Source organism: Topomyia yanbarensis, chromosome 3 (genome assembly GCF_030247195.1).
Source record: "Topomyia yanbarensis strain Yona2022 chromosome 3, ASM3024719v1, whole genome shotgun sequence".
Taxonomy (NCBI): domain Eukaryota; kingdom Metazoa; phylum Arthropoda; class Insecta; order Diptera; family Culicidae; genus Topomyia; species Topomyia yanbarensis.
This window is the reverse complement of record NC_080672.1, coordinates 130,087,115-130,109,223: the sequence shown is the minus strand read 5'-3', so window position 1 is coordinate 130,109,223 and position 22,109 is coordinate 130,087,115. Positions and strand designations below refer to the sequence as shown.

The 22,109-nt window shown below is 36.3% G+C and overlaps 1 protein-coding gene across 16 annotated transcripts in view; it reads left to right on the top strand.

The window, feature by feature from the left end:
* LOC131692299 (adenylate cyclase type 2) overlaps positions 1-22,109 on the top strand; it is a 213,286-nt gene that overhangs the window by 87,097 nt on the left and 104,080 nt on the right. For 6 of the 16 annotated variants that reach the window (XM_058979271.1, XM_058979272.1, XM_058979270.1 and 3 more), the window contains 2 exons: positions 21,076-21,206; positions 21,426-21,623. In XM_058979271.1, the coding sequence (XP_058835254.1) occupies positions 21,076-21,206; positions 21,426-21,623 (329 nt within the window). Of the gene's footprint in view, positions 1-5,746; positions 6,402-21,075; positions 21,207-21,387; positions 21,624-22,109 lie in introns of all 16 variants that reach the window. The other 10 variants (XM_058979281.1, XM_058979278.1, XM_058979275.1 and 7 more) reach the window with 5 other exon arrangements.

Here is a 22,109-nt window from a genome sequence, read left to right as displayed (position 1 = left end):
CAAATTCTCTGAAGATACTATTGACCTAAAATTAGCCGTCTTTTTTATGGCTGATAAATGATAAAATACTTTCGTCCATATTTAATGATAAATATCTCTTTTGAAAATAGTCCAATTTCAGCCATATATAGCTCGTTCGAAAGGTATTCGTTTAGGCTGTCCAAAGATATATGAAGTTTTTATCTATGTCGTCAATTTCGGCAGATAATTTAAAAAAGACTGCAAAAACACTATTTTTATACTTTCAAACATTCATATCTTGGAAACTAAACATCAGAATCAAAAACAAATTAATAGCGTTCTGTCTGGGTCATAGGCCTTTCATTTAAAGTGGTTTGGATAAGATCGGTTCAGCCATTGCTGAAAAACACGAATGATAGTTTGTCCGTTACATACACACACAGACATTGTCCCAAATCGTCGAGCTGAGTCGATTGGTATATAAGACTCGGCCCTCCGGGCCTCGGAAAAAATCTTGAAAGTTTGAGCGAATTCTATACGTTTCATTTATAGAAAATGTAAAACTTCAAAAACTGCAATTTTCGTTTGGCCATTACTGAAAAACTCGAATAAGAATTTGCCACATACACACAGATATTGTCCCAAATCGTCGAGCTGATTCGATTGGTATATAATACTAGCCCCTGCGAGGCTCGGAAAAACTCTTGAAAGTTTGAACGAATTCTATACATTTCTTTTTTAACAAATGTAAAACGTTCCAGAATTAATGGCCTTTTACTCGTAAATTTGGGAAAAAATCCGTGCAGGAATATGGAGAAATAATTGGTTCCCCGAATTTTGTACACGATTTATGAAGTGATGATAAGTTGAGTTTCTGCCCACTATGAAAAAAGATGAGCGTATATGTCAATCTTTTACTATGTCTAACCAAAAATCACCATCAAACTTTTATCATTGATTGTGTTTACCATTGTTCGGCATGCTCAAACATTGCACAAACCCATATCAGCTAAAACTTTTTCACTCATGCGGTAAAGTTTTTTCCGACTCTGAACATTGAGACACCCTACTAGAAACGCTAAGAAAAACGCCTGTTTACACAGAGCTATAGAGAGACAAAAGGATGTCGTGCTCGAAGTGAAGCCAATTAAATGTAATACGATGAGCCGATGACAACGGAAATAAAGTGAATGACAATCAATTGTTTAGGTCGTGCTCTTCGGCATTACCGATGCCGGGAAGGTGAGACATTTCGTACTGACATTGCTAGCTATCTAAAGCGAGAAAATTACTGGTAATTGTGTCTATCATCGTGTCAAACTCTGGATACTGATGGAATAATTATGCAGCCTCATCAGTGGGTTCCGTTGAGTTTTGCTAGAGATGATTTTATTTCGTTCACACTATAAGCAAGCAATTCAAAAGTGCACGGAATATGCGTTAAGGAAAAAAGCGAACGTTTTAGCTGAAAGCATCAAGTTCTATTCTTTGACTCTGTGGAACGCAATTCAATTTATTACGCACTGTAAATATGATCAACCGTTTTACTAACAATACGAAAATACCAGAAAGTCCAACATTTAAAGGCGACCACTGCAATGGCCATGTACAACAGAAGAAGTAACTTATGCATAGGTTATATATAATCAGAACGGCATGGCGGAAATTAAGGCAGAATTGTTTCGCTATGCAAATTAAGATGGGTTGGGTGGCGTGACGAGTTTTATCAACTTGTGTTTGACAAAAAAGGGGATCCGATGTGGACAAACCGTGTTGATAGGTCACACGAAGGGCTTTGGGGACAATGGGTTCGGTAATTAATGAAAAGGTCTTCTATTTTTTTTGTTGCTTTAGTAAGTGTGAATCTAAATTAAGTATCGATCACTTTGACAAGCTCGTGCAATGGTTTTGAAAAATGTATTTAATGAGACGTGGTTAACCTGAAAAATTACCGGAATATACCGCCAAAGGGATTTCTTTGCATATTCGCCTTAGTATATTACAAGTATTCGCGTACAGAGTATTGGAAGAAAGAAAGTGCTCACCAATAATGATATTCTCCAAGCCAGGCTAATAGGCTTATTTTTAAAGATGTCTCAATGCCTATACTGCCCATGATCACAAATCAGTCCCATAAAGCTAGGAAACCCCATAGAATATGGGACAAATATGCGATCATAGGCAGTATTCGCTCATATTATCCGATATTCATCGATAGTTTAATGGTTTAATAAAACAAAATATTAATGAAAACATACTTAACAACTAGTACTAATTTTTCTCTTCAAAGTCTGATAACATAAGCTACTCAAAAAGGCATTTATTAGCAAAACAAGGCTAGACTATAATTTAGTACACGTATATCGATTGTCATCCTTACATACTTTCTACGAGATTATGGATGTTTGATTAATCGATGTTCAGCTAGGTTTCATTCAGAGCATCAAAAACTTTAGTTCATAATTTTAGATAGAAAATTGTTTATAAATATTCTATCGCTCTGAGAAAAGTTGGTTGTGTTGATCATGCTGCTTAATTGCGATTGGTTTCAACGAACGCAGTAGATTTTCGAGCTATATGGCTATGGTCTTGGTAAAATATTCCTCTACCCCTGTTTATTACTAGTGAATCCTCTATATTTTCAATTTTATCAACGTAAGAAATATAAAACCTGATGGTTTGTCATGATCGGTTTTTATGAGCATTTCCAAAAACTCATATGTCTTTAACAAAGTTGTTTTAAATACCATTCTGAACAACTTTGCGGAATACAGCAAGTCTAGGAAAAAATTGGTTTGAAAAATTGATTCTCACTTATTACTTCTAAAGGGATTAATCACCAAAATTATTTATTTTTCAACAAATCCGCTGCATTATATTACAAATCTTCTCATGAGATACTGAACCTTCAAAATTGACGTAATCTTGTCCGTAAACACTGCTTTTAATGACTTTTTTTAGGTTTTTGCCTTTCTCATATAGAAAGGTTATGCAATATGTATCATATACCATTCGACTCAGCTCGTCGAGATCGAAAAATGTCTGTGTGTATGTATGTGTGTGTATGTGCAGACATGTCAACAAAATGTCCACATCGGTTTCTCGGAGATGGCTGAACCGATTTTCACAAACTAAGTCGCAAATGAAAGGTACAACGTTCCTATTGGCTGCTATTTAATTTATTTTTGATGCGACATTTGGTTCCGGAGATACGAATTGAAGAGTACGGTTACATAGAAAATCTTGTTATAATTTGTCCACATCAGTTTCTCGCATTTTCTGAACTGATTATCACAAACTTAGTCTTAAATGAAATGTACAACGTTTTTATTTGCTGCTATTGAATTTTGTGTGGGTTTGACTACTAGTTCCGGAATTATAGGATGATGAGTACGAACACGCAGCAAATCCCGATTTCAACGGATACTGCGATGAATGTACAGGTGAATTTTTTTCAAAAATGCGACCACAGCTGCTTGGATTTATTGTTCTAGATCACTACCAGTCATTCAAAGTCTCTTTGGCCACCATAGCCAGATCCGGCGGCCCAGACGGAAGTATCCAAACTTAGAATAACAATAACATCGGTTTTTCGGAGATGGCTAGACCGTTTGAACCAGACTTAAATGAAAGCTTTTACTACCCCGTAAACTGCTATTAAATTTATTTCTGATCCGACTTACGGTTGATGAAAGCAAAAAGGTAAAAATTTCGCTAAAATGAATATATCTATGTTTCAAACAATTTGCATTTGCAGTTCTAGGTCACTGACGGCCAACCGAAGTCTCGTCGACCGCATTGACCATCATAGACAGTACCTGAAGTGCCCCGGAAGAAGCGCCATCTACAAAAATTGACAAACTCACATCAGGTTATCGGGGATAGTTGGGACGATCTTTACAAACTTGGTCCCAAATGAAAGGTATATAATCGCCTTAGATGTCTATAAAATTTCGTACGGATCGGTTATATGGTTCCGGAAATATAGATCAAATCTTCCTGTCACATATGAAATTCCCACATAAGCCGGAACAATTTTTTCTCTTAAGGTTGCACAGAGAATGCGTAAAATTCCCAAACGAAAAAAGCAGTTTTTTTTCCACACCGTATGTCAGATCTTTATAAAAATCAATCAGCGTATGTAGAATGTTGTTACTGTACTGCTGATTGATTTTTATGAAGATCTGACATACGGTGTGGAAAAAAACTGCTTTTTTCGTTTGCGAATTTTACGCATTCTCTGTGCAACCTTAAGGGGACCACATAAAATTTCAGAAATCGAATTCGTACTTTCGATGCTTAAAATCTCCAAAATGCATGAAACGACTGGATTTTATGTTATGCCGAAAACATTTTCGGCTGCTATTGAATTTTATGTCGATCTGAATCCGTTTCCGGAGTTACGGCTTTAACTCTCAAAAAGGTAAGGGATTTCAGAGGCCTGGCTAGTTTCTGTTCTATAGTTTCAATGTACTTGTAATTTGAAATACAAATGATCGAATGTTTTCGGGGCTTCGATTCTCTCACTGATAAAACGACAAAAATGAGGCTTACGATTTCGTTGGGTCTTAGGAGTGATGCTTCTTGAAGTCACGAATGAGGGTTTAGAATGCGACCACACATATAAACTGATACCACTGATACATTCCATTTGTATTTCGAAAAACAATATGCGTTTAGTAAACACTCAAGTTTTAGAATGATCATTTCATTTTTTTTACCTTCAATAAGCTCAAATTGTTTCAATCAGGTATACTGAATACTCTAGACCTTCCAAAAATAATCGTAACTTTTTTACGAAGTGAATTCGAAATAAAGAACTTTTTTTACGAACAATACTCGTAAAAAATTTTAAAATGCGTACAGAACAGTATGAAGTTCAATACAATTGAGTGAGCCACATTCAGAATAGGGTTGACGAGTAAATGACGAAAATAGATGTCTGAAGCCATTTCACCATCCAAGATTGCGCCTTTCAGTTCAGCAAAATTCTTTATTACTACAACAATATGAGTGTGATTGGAATGGGGTTGACGAGTGAATGACGGAAATCGATGTCGGAAGCCATTTCAAATTCAAAGATGGAGATATCCAGTTCTGCAAAATTTTCTAACATCAGCGATGAAGTAGTTTTGAAATGGGGTTTACAAATATCGACAAAAATCAGTTTCTGGAGCCAATTCAAAATCCATGCTGACGATTTCCGGTTCAGCAAAATTCTCTATAACTTCAACAATATCAGTAGTTTTAGAATTGGGTTGACGAGAAGACGAAGGATATCGGTGTTGGAAGCCATTTCTAAATCCAACCTGGTGACTTTCGGTTCAACGAAATTTTTGATAACTCCATTGGTTTTGCTGAATCGGAGCATGCCATTTTGGATTTCAAAATGGTGCCAAGAATCAATTTCCATAATCCAATCAATAAGTCCGCATCGTGGTCCTGAAGTAAAATGTTATAAGTTAATAATAAGCATTATTCTACATCTCCAGTATTGTAATTCTTCGATAGACAAACTCGCGCTATCATATTTCCGTACAAAAGTAACTCTTTATACGAGAAATAGAAAGTGCGGCATCTCTCCCGAAATTACTCTAGTAGAATACTACATATTTAATGTTAATGAAATTCCGGCCACCTGTACTACCCAATACCATTTGTCCGAGAGAATAGAACAAAAAGTGCAGAAATAATTCAAAACCGCTTTTGTACCAAACATGGGCTAATTACACATCCCATCACAAAACCGGCCGACTAATTCATTACTGACGACCGTAATTCCCAGCAGGTTTGCCACCCACACCAATCTGCGGAAGACATTCCAGTTATGCAAATAACAATTAATCGAATTTAATTCAAGTGAGTCCTCAGCAGTGAGCGGACCTACAACGTAATGGCATATTCCAAACAATCCCCTACTAGGTAAAGCGCACTGACGGCTCTGCTGCAGCTGTAGGTTTCCGAGTACGGTACGGTACCTGTGCTTGGTGCTGATGACGATATGACCACAGAATGTGGAGAATAAGAGCATCGTAAAATAATCCACTCCCAAGCTATCCGTAGTGTGCATGCGGCTACGTTACATATGCTATTTTCGTCCTTGGGCCTAGTAGCGTCACACGCAGATACACGTGAGGAGCAACATGGGGGTTTATGCGCCCGCAATTTTCATTGCACCCCCTAGCAGCACCGGCTGATTGGAGGACGAAATCACCAGTGCAAAAAGGAAGTGAAAGTCTATTCTTTATTAGCGTGCTATAACCTTTAGCCCCACAGTGCGAACGAATCAGTGAATAGTGTCATCGAGTGTCTGTGTTGTGGTGTTTCTCGTCGTCCGGAGTGAACTAATCTCGTAAACAACATGAAGCCGGATAAATTGGATTTGGAGATTAATGAAGATGAAGACTTTTCTGCCGCCGAGATGGAGGATATAATAGCAGGTTAAACTGGCATTTTTCTTTGTTGTATAATTCTTTTGATGTTTGGCAGTTTTCCATTGAGCTTGTAAATTGTTTACCGAAGCTTTCATGATCATGCTCAGTTGGGGATGGGATGTTATTATAACGTCACTTTTAAAAAAAAATACCAGTATATTGATAAATGTTATGCTAGTCCTTCGTATCCTGTCATTTACATTTCTTCGAAAGTTCGTTCGTATTTCTAACTAAGCATGTTCCTATCCTTGCAAACTTTGATATAACGCATGAGACGCTTTTATAATTATTTGAAGTCATACAACAAAAATCAAATTGTTTTTTGCTGAACATATTCTCATCCATGTGTTTCAGGTTTAAATTCCATATCCAATTCCCCATTCAGATAAGAGCGATAAACATACTAAAATCAAAAATAGTACTTCGATGCACCGTGCCACCGATAATAAGCACCACCCGGCCACCCATACTGTATAAACACAAAATGTTTTCAATTTTCTTCCCACGATAAACTCATCAGAAAAACATTGAAGCAATGTGAAAGCATGTGTTGAGTGTAAACAGTCCAATAGAAACGAAGTTAACATTCTAGGAAACATAATACCATAGAAGCTTTATTAGCCGCCAGTCTTCTCAACCGTGAAGGAGTGCTTCAGAAGCTTTTCGAAATCAGTAATCGTTCATGTAATCTTTCAGACGGTTTCACTTTTTGTTTCTCCACTCCGTGCAAAAGAATTTATCCGTACATATTGTCTAGATTCGCACTGCTGACGTAAATCCAAAGGAAATTGAAACTTTTTGGCTGTTACGTCAGTTAAAGAAATTCGAGCAGTATTGAAAATAACACACATAACCGTAACCGTTTACTTCGTATAAACCCCCCGCTGGCATACGGAGCATTGAAAAGAGTTTCTTTTAACTTTTTAGGGAGCATGTGAAGCATTCATTGTCGCTCGTCGGCTGTTTCTGATTGGCTAGATAATTAAGGGAAAATTAAGTAACAAAGAAAATCTCCGAAGGTAACCTTATCTGCCCATCGTGTGCAGATCTACATAGTGCCAGTGCCTCTAGCTAGCTGGATTAAGGATGCTGTGTATAGCGCTGTACTGTGTATCTTTAAGCTGGCAATTTGAATGGAAGCCGCTGTTTTTCTTAATTTTGGTTTATCGGCAAGATCACAGCATTGGTTTTTTTCCGGCATGAAAAAACACTTGCAATTTTAATATCTTTCCTCTGTTTGTTTAGAAATTGTATATATGTGGGCATATCGCATTTTTCCTCGACCAGTAACTGGTCACATGACACGAACATATTTGTCGCTTCACCTTAAAGGGCGAACACGTAATTATTGCGACACCGAAAATGTCATGCCAATTTTCTTATAATGTTTAAAATCAAACCAAAATTTTAGGGTAGTTTTATACATATATTTACTTCAAAAATCAAAAGAAAAGTTAATCGATAGAGCCTTGAGTGTAAAATTGAACGCATTTTCGCTTGATGCCCTCCATCAAAGTCATTACAGTATCATCCGGTACCAGTTTCTCAGTTTTTTTCTATTTTCTTAACATGTTCTCAACATTTTCTTAACGAAGTTTCCGCTTCATCATTGCCCAGTACTGCTCCACCGGGCGCAGCTCCGGACAGTTTGGCGGATTCATGTCCTTTGGAACAAAATGGACAGAATTGGCCTCATACCGCTACAGGACACTTTTAGAATAGTGGCATGATGCCAAATCTGGCCAAAATAGCGGAGCTTCGTCGTGCTGCTGCAAGAAGGGCTAAAGGCGCTTCTCGAGGCACTCAGATTTGTAGATCTCGCCATTTACTGTGCCCTTTGTCACGAAAGGCTCACTCCTCAGTCCGCAGAGCAGACCACTCCTCAGTCCGCAAGGCCTGCCAAATGAGATATTTGGAGGCGAACTTCGACATTTTCTTCTTCTTAAATTTGTCGTCCACATAGAACTTGCTCTTGCCACTGAAAAACTCCAACCCCGGAATTTGCTTAAAATCGGCTTTTATATACGTTTCGTCGTCCATCACACAGCAGCCATATTTTGTCAGCATCTTCTCGTAGAGCTTCCTGGCCCGAGTTTTAGCCGTCGATTGTTGCCGCTCATCGCGGTTTGGGAAGTTCTGTACCTTGTATGTATCTAGTCAAGCTCTTTTCTTTGCATTCTGGACGTAGCTCTGCGACATGCCGATCTTTTTAGCCAAATCACGTCTTGAGACGTTGGGATTTACTTTAATCATCCGCTTCACCTTCCCCTCCGTCTTTTTGTTCTCCGGTCCCGGTTTTCTTCCAGCTCCTTTGCCGTGGTCCAACGTCAATCGCTCCTGGAACCGCTTTAACACTTTGGAGACGGTTGAATGGTGAATGTTCAGCATTTTTTCCAACTGCCTGTGCGACAGGTCAGGGAATTCCAGGTGTTTGGAAAGAATTTGCTCTCTCGACTCGCGTTGGTTCACCTCCATTTTCGTTGAATCGAAAAACACGACTTCGAGTTTGACAGCATGTAAACAATATACATCAATGAGAAAGTGTGCAAAATTTGGTTGATTTTTACCCAATGGTAAAAAAGTTATGCCCTGTTCAATGTGTCGCAATAATTTCGTGTTCGCCCTTTAAATAAGGAAGACCAGGGCAAGCCTACATTAATTTTACTATTCTACTGATTTAAAGTGATGTATTTGATATTTGCGGATGTTCATGGATTATTTTTGATCTTTGCACCAGCACACAGTGGGACGAGCCCGGACTTAAGTCCATATATCAGGGTTATGCGATATTCTCACTAGTATTTTTCTTGTATCAGCTGAGCCATCAGAGACATTTTCGCGAGATTTTAGGTGATTTGAATGCAAAATGAATTTTTGAAAGCTTTTTGAAAGGCATAACTCAACTGTTTTTTGCATTATTTGACCATAGGAGCTACATACGCTTATTCTCGTTTTTCAAAGAAACGGTTGATTTTATGAATTGCATTATTTCACCAAAATTATCCGTGTGATAAAATTACATCGTAAAATCGCCAAAAATAAGTCACTAGTTGGTTTAGTTAGTGTTTAGATAACTGTTTGTCATGAATTTTAATTGAATTCGAACTTCTAAAGCGATAACAACAACGACGCCCGCGAATGCCCGCGATCACACTATGCTCATTCGAAAGCTTTTCATTTTCTCTTTAAAATCAGCCTATGCTACTTTTGCGAAAACTTGCGATAAGCAGGCAAAATTTGAAAAAACTGTGAATGGAGACGCATGGTTATTACTGATATTTAATTTGAATATTCACTTTATGACTAGAATAATGACACTAATTTATGCACAACTTTCAAAAAGCATTTAGAGCATGATCTACAAGGGTTTTACTAGTGATCAAGAGTAAGGAGCCGAATGGGAAGTATGGTTTTTAAATGGTAAAGGAATTAAGAATTCAGTAAATATTTTCAACCATCTGAAATGTGTCATAAAATGTTTCATGAACTATTTTTGCTAACTTACGCAATAACTGTCAAATTGAGTGAACACAGTTGAGTTCTAGTCATTTGGTGAGACTATTTTTTCCGAGTTTGCATAAGGCTGATATAGCTTAAGGGTATGCGATATTATCCTAATAAAATAAGACCATTTTTAAATGAACCATATACGCGAAAAAAAAATTTGGATTTATTTTAATTTAAGATTGGACAGAGAATGCGCAAAATTCACAAACGAAAAAAGCAGTTTTTTCCACACCGTATGTCAGAGGTGTGGAAAAAACTGGAGAGGCGTCTCCATGTGGGTATTTTCAAAAACATAGACATAACAACTTCGGCGCAAAAATGCGCAAGATCAGGCCTTTATATCTTGAAACTACACTAAATTTTGAGTCAGATGGATGATAAGTGACCCATGGGAGACCATCTCAAAAATTGGAAGACGTATAAAGATAAATTACTGATATGACATATAATTTCTCAATTGCTTTTCCTTGATACAGAACAAACGTGGAATAAATTTTGCGCAAAAAGCTCACTAACTATAACTATAAATTTTAGCATATTCATTCTTCTTTCCAAAAACTCAAAACTACTCCAATCGACCTTATAGTTCTTGAGATATCGCCATTTGAAGTTCAAAGGTACGAACAATTACAATGAATTGAATTCAACAGCAATCCTCGACATCACCTGCTGCATCGACATGTGAAAAATTCAGTTTTCATCCGATTATAGTAAAATTTTGAGATACTTTTATACAAACTGGGAGAAAAATGAAATAAATATTTACAAAAGATTTACAAGACATTCATTTTTGGGGTTTTGCCACTCGTCGTGCCACTGTGCAACAAGACTGTAGGATAAAAAGGAGTGAGCGTCTGGTGTAGAGTGCTCAAACCGAAACCAATTTTGTTTTACGATATTGAAGGCAACACAGCAATGAACCTCTTAATGTAAAGATTTATTTACACATTCATTATGTACATAAAAAATTATTTTTCGGTTACGCAGAGCCAAACATACGAGCATCCCTAGCATAGATGTCCAACCATTTCCAGGTCGAAGAGTGCCGGTGGACATGATAACTCTTGATAAATTTGCCTGAAACAGGAAATTCACAAGATTTATAAAGTTTAGAATTGTAGTTCCTCGATAAACCCGTAAAATGGAAAAAGTTTGAATTTTGGAAAATGGCACCATAAAAACAAAAAAAATCTCATATTTTAATGTAAAATCCGCTTCCTTTTCTTCAAAATAATGTGGTGAATTTTTTATTAAGTTTCTCGTGGTTCATCGACTGGCTACACATATTATGCATTCTCATAAAAAGAATTAAGTCAATCCGTTGAATAGTTTTTGAGTTGTCGTGTCCACTAATTTGAAAAATGCGGTTTCGAGAAATGGCTGTTTAAAACAAAAGATGTTCAAAGTGGCCACCAAAACTGCGGATACTATTCTAGAGGTTCAATACTAACGATAAGCGAATAAGCGAAGTCGATTTTTTTACCCACTACACCAGACGCCTCCTTACAACTATACGTTATAAAGAATCATGCATCGAGATTCTAACTGCATGAATTGATCTATGAAACAAACCTTTCTCCGCTCGAATTCTCAAAGTTTTCCTAAGATTGCTTCACCTTTATCTTCGTCATATTCGAGTCAACTATCTTTTAATCCTTTCATGCCCAACTTTTTTCTAGTGCATGCAGGATTTCAAAACTATTTTTTCTTGAAAACGGTGGGGTCAAGAAACACGAAAAGACTATTTTCATAAAGATAGGTGGTTTCATGGCAGTGCTAGAAGCTGGTCAGTTTTTACCTTCTAATGCTCAATGCTATTCTCCTAGAATAATTACAATAGTCCAATCACGTGGAAAACGTAACCAACGACAGTCTAAATTGATAAGTTTTATCAGTTTTCAATAATAGTGCACGATAACGAAGATATATGAAAAAATCATTTTCCGTCGTCAACGTAAACTGTCCCTAGCAGCAATGCTCCATCGGAATCCAATCAGACTAATTGCAATAACTAAAGTTCTAGAGCTGATCCTTGTAACTGTTAATACTCAAATTAAAGGCAATAATCACATTAATGAGCCTTACTTGTTTTTGTGAGCAAATCTCTCCTCAATCAAAAGTTATAGCTGTTAAAAAACGTTGTTGTCCACAAACAACGTGGGCATGAATGGGTTAAAATGTATGCTCCTGTTGCAATATATCCTATACAAACTATATGTTACACCTGAGGGCAATATCGCAAACTACAAAAAAAAATATAATTAACTATTTCTCGAGTACTTTTTCAAATGGACGTAAGTAACATTGAGAGCCTCTCTTTGTTTACTTTCTCTTTCGTTTATTACGACGTCATTACAACACTTTGTACTAATTTTCCAGTACATATCGAAAGCCGACGGTTTTTACTACAATATTATGCAAAGAGTAGAGTAGTAAATGTTGAAATGGCCGAGTAATGAACAGAAGAGAAAGACCTCAAAGAGAATCTCTCATTGTTACTTACGTCCATTTGAAAAAGTACTTGAGAATTTCTTATTTTTCTGAAGAAATCAACTAATTAACAAAACAAAGAATTGTTTTATTATTTTTTCATCAATTGGCTTTCGCTCGCTTCTCTATCGCCCAATAAATTAGCGTGATATTTAGTGGGAAAGATAGAAAATTAGCTTTATTTTTGAGACTCTGTATCGAGTAGTCCCTTTAAAAGAACTGAACCGGGATGGAAGCGAAGAATTCAATTCCGCTTCCATTTTTTTGAAGTCTTTCAAGCAACCTAACTCGACAACATGTGGTCTGCCTGTCTGGTTTTCATTTACGTCACCCGTTCTTAGGTGTCAACATGAACGTAGTTATTTATGTTCGAATGTAACGTCAATCCGTGGAAAAATGAGTCTTGGTAGTTAGCCAAACGAAGAAATACTTCCCTTGGTTAAAGTGGCAATGGATTTTTAATTTTATTGATGCTGCTGATGACGGCAATTGCACTAAATTAGAACCGATCGATCTTTGGCGGCGAGTTTCAAAAAACGTTGGCTCTGAATACATTCAACCAAACTGATTCAATTTACTGTGCAGAAACTCGGTAGGGGCATAACGTTAAGAAGAAAAGTGAATGATAATTAGAAAATAATGACCATCGCAGTTAACCTTTCCAAAAGCGTTAACCCTTCGTACACAGTCAAATAGGAGCTAAATTTCAAACAATTCCTCGTTCGAATTACATTTACCTTTGTGTCACGCGCATGCCACCTTTATCAATGGGCCACTTGTCCTAATAGTAACAAAATGAAATGGCTGCCTGGAAGGGTCAAACCTGCTTATAACAACTCTTTGAAAGTATTCTTATCAACTCGATTAACATCCCGATAAGGCTCCAGCTTCTTCGAAATTAAAAGTGAATTACTTAGCATTTTTACAGCTCACCGAATTGTCCGTCAGCCAACATTCTGACAAAGTTTTGCTCTCTTCGTGACCTTCGAGGAATTTATCACCATGGCTTGGAAAGAACAAACGTTCTCCAGATAAAGATTAAATTGTCTTGCATATTGATTCCTTCTGTAGCAAAAACCGACAATTATAAGTTCTAGAAAGTTCAACGGTGGTGGACAATTATTCATTCACGGTTGAGCTCTTCGAGTTCAAGACAGAAGGTTTGCTCTATGCATTGGTTGGATTAAAATCATAAATTAGAAACGAAAAGTTGCTCGATACGCCACTAGTCGTTATATTTTTCACATCCACATTCACATTGTATCTGTTCTATTTTTCCGTTCATATTTGCAGACATTGGAACACATGGGGACACTTTACAACCGGTGCCGGTGCTCCGGTTCTACGCGGAAATTATTTTGGTAAAAATTCCTGTCTCACAGTGTTTCAAATATCAAAAATTGCTTCGTGTCTGCAGATGTCTTCTAATATCATTTTGCATTGTACAAGAGACACCTTGTTGATGTACAATGTGATAAGAATATTCACCAAAATATGTATGTCGTAAAAATCGAATTTCAGAATTATTGAAATGTGTGAATGTCTTCAAATATGACTGTAATGTTCATAGATTTCCAACTTGAAGTGCCAAGCGACACGTCCGAAAAATCGAATTTCTAAATTACTAGAATCGGTTGTACTGTGCTCTCATGTGTCCATATGCCTTCAAATATGATAGCACTTTCAGTAGATCATAGATCTGCCACATGTCAAAATTATTCTCCAAAAATATGGTTCAACTGGAATAATTGAATTCAGTCGTAACGTGGCCCCGTGAGCCTGATGGCCGTCGAATCCAGAGGACGTTCTCTTTAATCCAAATAGACCACCGTTGACACCGTAGTTAGTACGGCTTAGGGTAATCAATTTTGTCGTTTAAAACATCAGACACCATCATGCAGGTGACAGGTGCCGTCGGACATATAACACTAGTTTACAGCATTTCTGAACCCCATAAAATGGTGGTTATTTTGAAGGTAAAATCGTTTACTGAATTCGAAAATAAAATCCAGTTTTCCAGTTACAGTATATAAAATGAATTTCATCTTCAAGATAAAAAGCACGTTTAGTAATATCATCGGTTGCAGCGCATCGATATGAAATACTACTATGTTGAAGTAAAGGCAAATAAATGAACTTTCGATCGCCTGAACATTTTGTTTTAGTTTGACTAATGATTTAGACGCTATTTACGAGTTTGATGAGCTCCTCATATTTTTTTCTCATTTCTTAACGAAAAATAAGCGTCTGGTCAATATTTTGGGCTAGATAAAGCAATTTCTAAAAGTGCATTTTTAGGCGAAATTAAAGCTTGCTAATGATCAATGAAAATAAGCAATTTTAAACTTAAATCTGATGGATTGCGAAAGTTATTTAATTTTTCGTAGAATGAGAATTTTTGAATTTCTCTGGGTCAACTTATTACACCGTCTCGATCCAATTTTTCTTTCAAGCGCTTGTATCATAATAAATGAGGGATTCTCTGTTAGAAATCTGTTGCACAAGTGAACAAGAATTTTGAAAGAATTAAATCTGTGGTAATATTCGACCTCGTTTATTTGAATGATTCAACACTGAATTTATTAAAAACTTTGTCAATGGAACTAACCGCTCCTTTATTTTGGCTTTTTAACATGTCTCTATAATCAGGTTGTTTTCCTAAAACATGGAAAAGCTCTTTCCTAGTTGCAAATTTTTAAACATGGAGAAAAATGCGATGTGCGTAACTATCGTGGAATAGCTATAATCTCATGCATTCCCAAGATTTTCGAGGCGATTGTTAATGAAAATTTATTTCACCAAATCATGAACAGAATTACACATGTGCAACATGGTTTTTTCAAAGGGCGTTGTACAAGTACAAATCTACTCGAGTTCATTAACTACACATTTACAGCAATGGATAACGGAAACCACGTAGAAGCTCTTTATACAGATTTTAGCAAAGTATTTGATCGCATCGACATACCCATGTTACTTTGTAAATTAGAAAAGATAGGGTCTGAACCAGGACTTCTTACATGGATATAATCATATCTTACAAATCGTAAACAAGCTGCTAGATTTAAAGGGATAAAATCAATCCCAAATCAAGTTACATCAGGAGTCCCTCAAGGGTATCATTTGGGCCCGATATTCTTTATTTATTTGTTACTACTTTGTTCCTTCATTCTTAAAAATGTAAAAGTTCTTATACATACTGACGATATGAAACTTTTTCTAGAAATAAGAAATGGTGAAGACTTTCAGACATTTCAAAACGAAGAAAATATATTTTATACATGGTGTAATAAAAGCCTTCTGAAACTGAATGTAAAAAAATGTAATTCCATATCATTGAGTAGAAAGAATAATATACAGAACAATAGAATCATATTGGGAATAATTAACAAAGCAAACAGGGTTTATTAAACCCTGTTTGCTTTGGGGGGGTTTATTAAACGCTAGGGTTTATTAAACGCTTCAGCTACAATTTTCAAGATCCCCACACAATAAAAACATTATATGTAGCCTATGTGCGTACAACACTAGAATATTGGAATATAGTTTGGTCGCCTTTTTCAGCAACGCATGCGAACCGGATAGAATCAGTACAAAAGCAGTTTTTGATGTTCGCTCTTTGTAAACTAGGTTGGACTGGACTACATTTGCAGCTTATGAAGCACGGTGCATGCTAATTGACTTTCAAACCTTGAAAGATCATCGTGAATTTTCTATGGTATCATTTGTAAACAACATTGTATCACATCGTATTGACTCAATCGAACTATTATCGAAACTAAATTTTTATGCTCCTTCTCGACAACTACGTAAGCGCAGTATTTTTTGTACAATCCGCCATCGTACTAATTATGCCAAGTTTGGCACTTTAAACCAAATGATGAATATTTACAACAAGCATTGCGTAAGCATTGACTTTACTATGTCGAAAACAAAACTTAAGCAGCAGTTTAAAGTAAATCAAAATTTAACTAGTGTTAAGTTAGTTTAATAATTACTGTAAGAAACCGGTCTACATCTGATTGATGACTTGAAATTAAATAAAATAAAAAAAAACTGATGGCATCAAAGAATTGGTATTAAACAATAGGCATAATATTTACATACGCTTCACAACTCCCTGATGAGCGTATCGGAAATTTACGACCGCCCAAAATGTTAATCGCAAACACTAGATTCACGAATGATGACTTATCCACCTATTTCGTCACGTTTTGTTATACTAACAATTTATTTTACGTTTCTAAAACGTCTAGAAGCTTGTAATTTGAAAACATATTGGATTCACACAGGCTTCTACGACGTACCGATTTTACTGTACTGGTTCACAAAACTTTAATATACTACAACACATTGCGTAAACTATCTAAATGCAATTACAAGAGTCTACGCCCTTTACATCATTCCGAAGTTCAAAGTATGAAATTTTAAACATAAAATAAAATAAGACGTGTGGGGGGTTAGTTTATAGCGAATTTTGTGTCATAAGAGTGATATTTTCTGTATTTCGCGTGTAAATATTACACGCAGTATTACATACCTTGCACTTGAAATTATTGTCATCAGAAGTCTTAAATTATTTGGATAAACAAGGTCAAATATTACCACGATCGGGGTCTCTGAAAATTCTTCATTTTTCGAAAGCAACCAAAATATAATTCATCTAAATAGATTAATCATCAGACCCTATGGTTGAATAATATTTCAATTGTTTTCCTTTTGCTTTCCAATGCTTTAAAATATCGCTTTCATGTCAAAGGGAAAGTTTCAAAAAAAATATGAAACCTTTTGAAAAATCTATTGCCATTGAAGGAGAAACACGAATACGTTATGAAAAGGTCGTAATGTAATAAAATAATTGTTTTATTAAAACAAAACTTAAAATATCTTGTGAACTAGTACATTTCTGAATTTTTTTGTTATGAGCATTTCGATTTGGAATAGCGTTTAAAATCATACTGAAAAAAATTGTACTTTGGACATCAGATTGTTTACATTTTATTATGGGGTTACGCGCATAACTTTTAAAAAGGACATAATTACACGAATTAATTGTTGTTGTTAAAGCAACATTCCAAATATCTCGACAACTATCACATTTAGAAAGATTTTGGTTAAATGCCTTTTCATACTTAGAATTGTATTCTGTAATAAAATTACAGTTTTTTTGTAAATTTTGTATGAAATTTAAGAACGTGTATAAATTTATTGTTAGACAAACTTTTTAGCGATAAGCCCTCAACCGTGCAATTATATTCAAATTATTTCTTTTCTCTTTAGGTTTTTGTTAACAAATTACAAAAAAAAATAAAATATTGAGTTTTTTTTTTCAATAAAAATTTTGTAATATAAATTTTTGTTTTAGTGTATATTTTCTTCGTACAGTAGTATTCATTCCCTGTAACTCATCCTTAGAAAGTTTTGTTGTATAAAATACGGTAATAGAACAATTTTTTATTCGACAATGCTAAACGCTGAAACTTTTACGCCCTTTTAAAAAATTGCTCATGAGTCAAAATAATCTTACTGACTGTGGAAAATGTTTAGTCTTGCATGCTGGTGAAACGAGTAAAGTTTTGTCAAAATCTAGTAGTGTCGGTCATGATTTTAACAATTTTCAGACGGATCTTCGTGGAATCCTAATGTTAAAATTACCATTCCCCATGTTGGTAAGAATTTCTTTATTTGTATGCTGCAATTCCCTAGTCAACCCAGCTTCATTTTTATTAAATCAAGTATACCAGAATTGAACCCAAAATATATCCCAGGATAAATTAGTTTCATAACATCATAAGCCTTGGAGACTCTGACCCACTTTTGTTCCAGGAGGGGGGGCGTCATTGTAGATTATTGACAGATAGGTTGACAAAAGCAATAGAGCGAAAATAATGGACTCAAGACTGAATCATTTCTGCTAGGAAAACTTGTTTCAACGATCTAAAATGGATTCGATGCGATATATGGAAACCTTAAGAAATTTGAATATAAACAGGGGTGACATTTCATTGCAGCTCCACCGGTATTATACTTCGTTATTGTGCGCGAAAAGATTCGATTCAGGAAGAATGAGAAACCTACTAGAAGAAGTTCGAAACAGACGAGTGGAATAGAATATGAATCCGGCAAGATTGTCTGCTGCATACATACTGCTAATATTGATCTCTGGCAAGATGTGCGCCCGCACATACATATCTTCGTTGGAGAATCGTTTTCGTCGTTGGGTAAGGACCGAACGTTTCATATAAGTCATATGCGAGTTCGGCGTAAAGAACAACGTTGAGTGTGAATATTCCCAACGAATCTGTTTACAATATTTTTGGATATCATATTTTAGGTTAAGTGTTTCGTAACGATACAAAGCAAAATATATTAGATAAAGCCGTGACGACACTAACATAGTACGAGGGCTTCGAATAAACTTCCTCCGAAAAACTACTCTTCCACAATATATTTACACAATTACCGAGTATGATCAGCTGGCTGAAGTCTCAAAAAACTATACGTATCTCGATTCAGCCTGCAGCTTCAACGTTGGCTTGGGGAGTAGTCTATGTGTTTATATATAAAGAGCTAATATTGAACACCGTTCAAGTTTTGGATAGTACTGGTTCACCTAATGAAACTGTTTGCTTTTATCACTGTATAACATTCCGATTTTTATTTTATGTTATCAATAAGGGCATCAGTTGGATATTTGTTAATTTTGGATGACGCGTTTTGTCCAGGTTGATATTAACGGCATCACAAAATATTAACTTCGAAATTCCAACCACAATTTCCAATTTTCGAATTTTCATCTAATTCTTATTTGAATGTTTATTTTTTATCTTTCTGTTTGCGAATCCAACTTACAACTCAGAAGAAACTAGCAGAGCCAAAATAAATAAATCAAGCAGCATGATTCGGAAGCTACCTGGCGAGCAAACACGAAAGAAAGGAAAGTTAAAGTCGAGAAAAACAACTCTGAACGTGTTGAAAGTGTTTTCCACGAAGCTGTGGTCCTGTATCCGGCTGGAGAAGGGTGACAGACGAAAAATGAGAATCTACTTCTGCTCGGTCGTATATTTCCGTCAACACGACACCTGTGAAGATGTATGGGCGGAAATTGGACGTGGATGCAGACTAGGGGAAAAAATACCGCAAACAATTGAAACTTTGCTGTATTCTGAAGGTGTGCTCACTACGTATCTGTAGCGGCTTTATTACCAGAAAAAAAAACTTGGAATTGCTGCTGAATTGCATAGTGATGTTTACAAATGTATTTTGCAAAAAAAATCATTGAGAGAAACTAAAAATGCAGGAAACCCTTTTCCGTGGTAATTATCTTTCATAGAGATAAAACGTTATATTTTTTACTTGTAGCCCAATATATGAACAAAACTGGAAAATTCCTGGCAAACAGCATATCGATGCAGAAGCCACATAACGCGTTCGCTTGCTTGAGGTCTGGCACCAAATCTGTCTTCAGTAGATGTTTACTAAAAGTCAAAATGTCAGTTTTGGAATCCCCCGTAATTATGATTCGCACATCAGTCATTCTGTAGCAAAAATTCATTACCTGTTTTCGGAGTGATATGTAATGACTCTGCTACACTGACTGTAGAAGCACGCAGCACAGTGCTCTGCTCACCGTTCAACAGGCAACTAAGCTTATCCGACCAATTCTGTTCCTTAAATAGTACATGATAACGTCATTCATAGAAGCGTAGCGCACTAGGTGTATAAATCTATCGTTGATAGACTTGGGAAGCGGTATCTTTTATGGGCAAAGGCCTGCTAATTTGACTATGTTATACACTATTTAAATTTCATTGGCATAATGTTAAAAATCTATGACTTTATCCATTGGAATCTGTTCATAGAAGTATTTTTAATTATAAGCGTTTGAAACGTAACCACCTTTCGTTACTTGCCATTTTTATTGAATTTTTAAATTGCAGCCCCATATCGAAAACAAAGACGTAGTCCTACGTCAAAAAATCTTTAAAATAATTTATTGCATATATCTCGAAAGCGTTTTCTCAAATTATTACTGGAACATTTTTTTCGTGAAACTCTTTGATAGCCTTCCGTCACGCGCACTAATGCACTGAGCACACGCTTAGGACAATCACTACCCTTGATGGAGAAACCATATGTTTAGTTGGAGAATTTCCCCAAAATAATGCTTGAAACAATGAATCACTTCACTGTGGGAAAGCCCATATAGCCGGCCGTTGCAGTGAAATGATCAGGGAATCACAAAAAATCTGGGCATGTAACAGCAAATTATACTTATCCCAATGATCAAATAGTATCAAATAGTAATAGTAGAACCGCTCTAACTAATGCGTTCAAATGGGTGGGATGAATATAGTTTCTAAGATGAATTAGGGCACAGTTACCCTAAATCACTATAACAATAAGCATACTCTTTACAATATCCATACCGAAATGTTGGGTACATTTTCTACTACAATCGGTGTTTTTAACTATAAAATAAGTTTTAAGAAACGATTGCCACAGGTTCTTGGTTTCCACTTAGAATTGAAAATCGTGTTTACTTTTAATCGACCTTACCATGATTTCGACCAACCCACATCATTTCTGCAACCCTCCTTTGATATTCTAATCGAAATCAATTTTAAAGTGTACCATTAGAAGATTTCTCACCGTAATGTGAACATTTTCTCTCATTCCACAGAAAACTGCCACTTGGATGATCTGTACACCCGGTACAGGCAACGGCTGCGAAAGTCGTTATTCATCTCCGGACTGGGGATATCAATACTCTCCTGCTTGATATCAATCGTCCTGTGCCAGCTACAAAAAGCGGTAAGATAATGCCATATTGCTTCCTCTTTCCTTCTGTCCTGCAACCAGCACCACTCTAATGGTAAACCAAGGAAACTTACCTTCTCTACACAGCAGCTCTGCAAAAACACTTCTATCTCTTTATCTTTCCTCTACTCCCTCACGGTTGCTACCACTTTCTCCCTTATGGCTACCACTCTAGCAAAAAGCGATACCAAATTGAAAACAGTTGATTTATAGATTGTGGCCGATCTGACGATGCTCGCCGTTGCAGCCCTGGTGCTGTGCGGTATCCTGGTGGCACTGCACTTCCCAATGGTGATGAACTCCCCATTGGCGGCCCTCGGCTTCGCTCTTCTCACCACCGGAACAATCGGAGCCGTCGCAATCGCCGTAGGAGCACAGCTGGCTCCACTGCCACTGTTTGCACTCATTTTGGTAAGTTTTTCCCCGACCACGTATATGTTGAGTGTTTTCTGAATCATCCATTCCCCTTTTATTGCTGGTCACGAGGGATAAACCTCAATCACTAACCCCAACAGTCACGCTCAATGCCACAAGGGGTATATGTATGTACCGCACAATAAATTAGCTCCACCTGCAGGTTAAACTAGGATAAAGTTTATTTAGTATTTGATTTTTTTCTAAATTTTAATCGCATTCAGAAAAAAAACTTTTGAGAATTGAGAAGCAAGAAGTAAGTTCTGGAATAAACCTAAAGTCATTCAAGTAGGTGGGATATGTGAGAGGTGATGTATCAATAAAAACTTGTTTACATACAATTATTGTATATAAGAACTATTACAAGTTGTACTTAAACCAGTAGAGTTAACCTTCGTCTGCAATTACGAATGATTTTTCAGTGCGAATATATACCATTGAAGTTTTAGAGATTGGCATCAATTTAAAACAAAGTGTAACAGA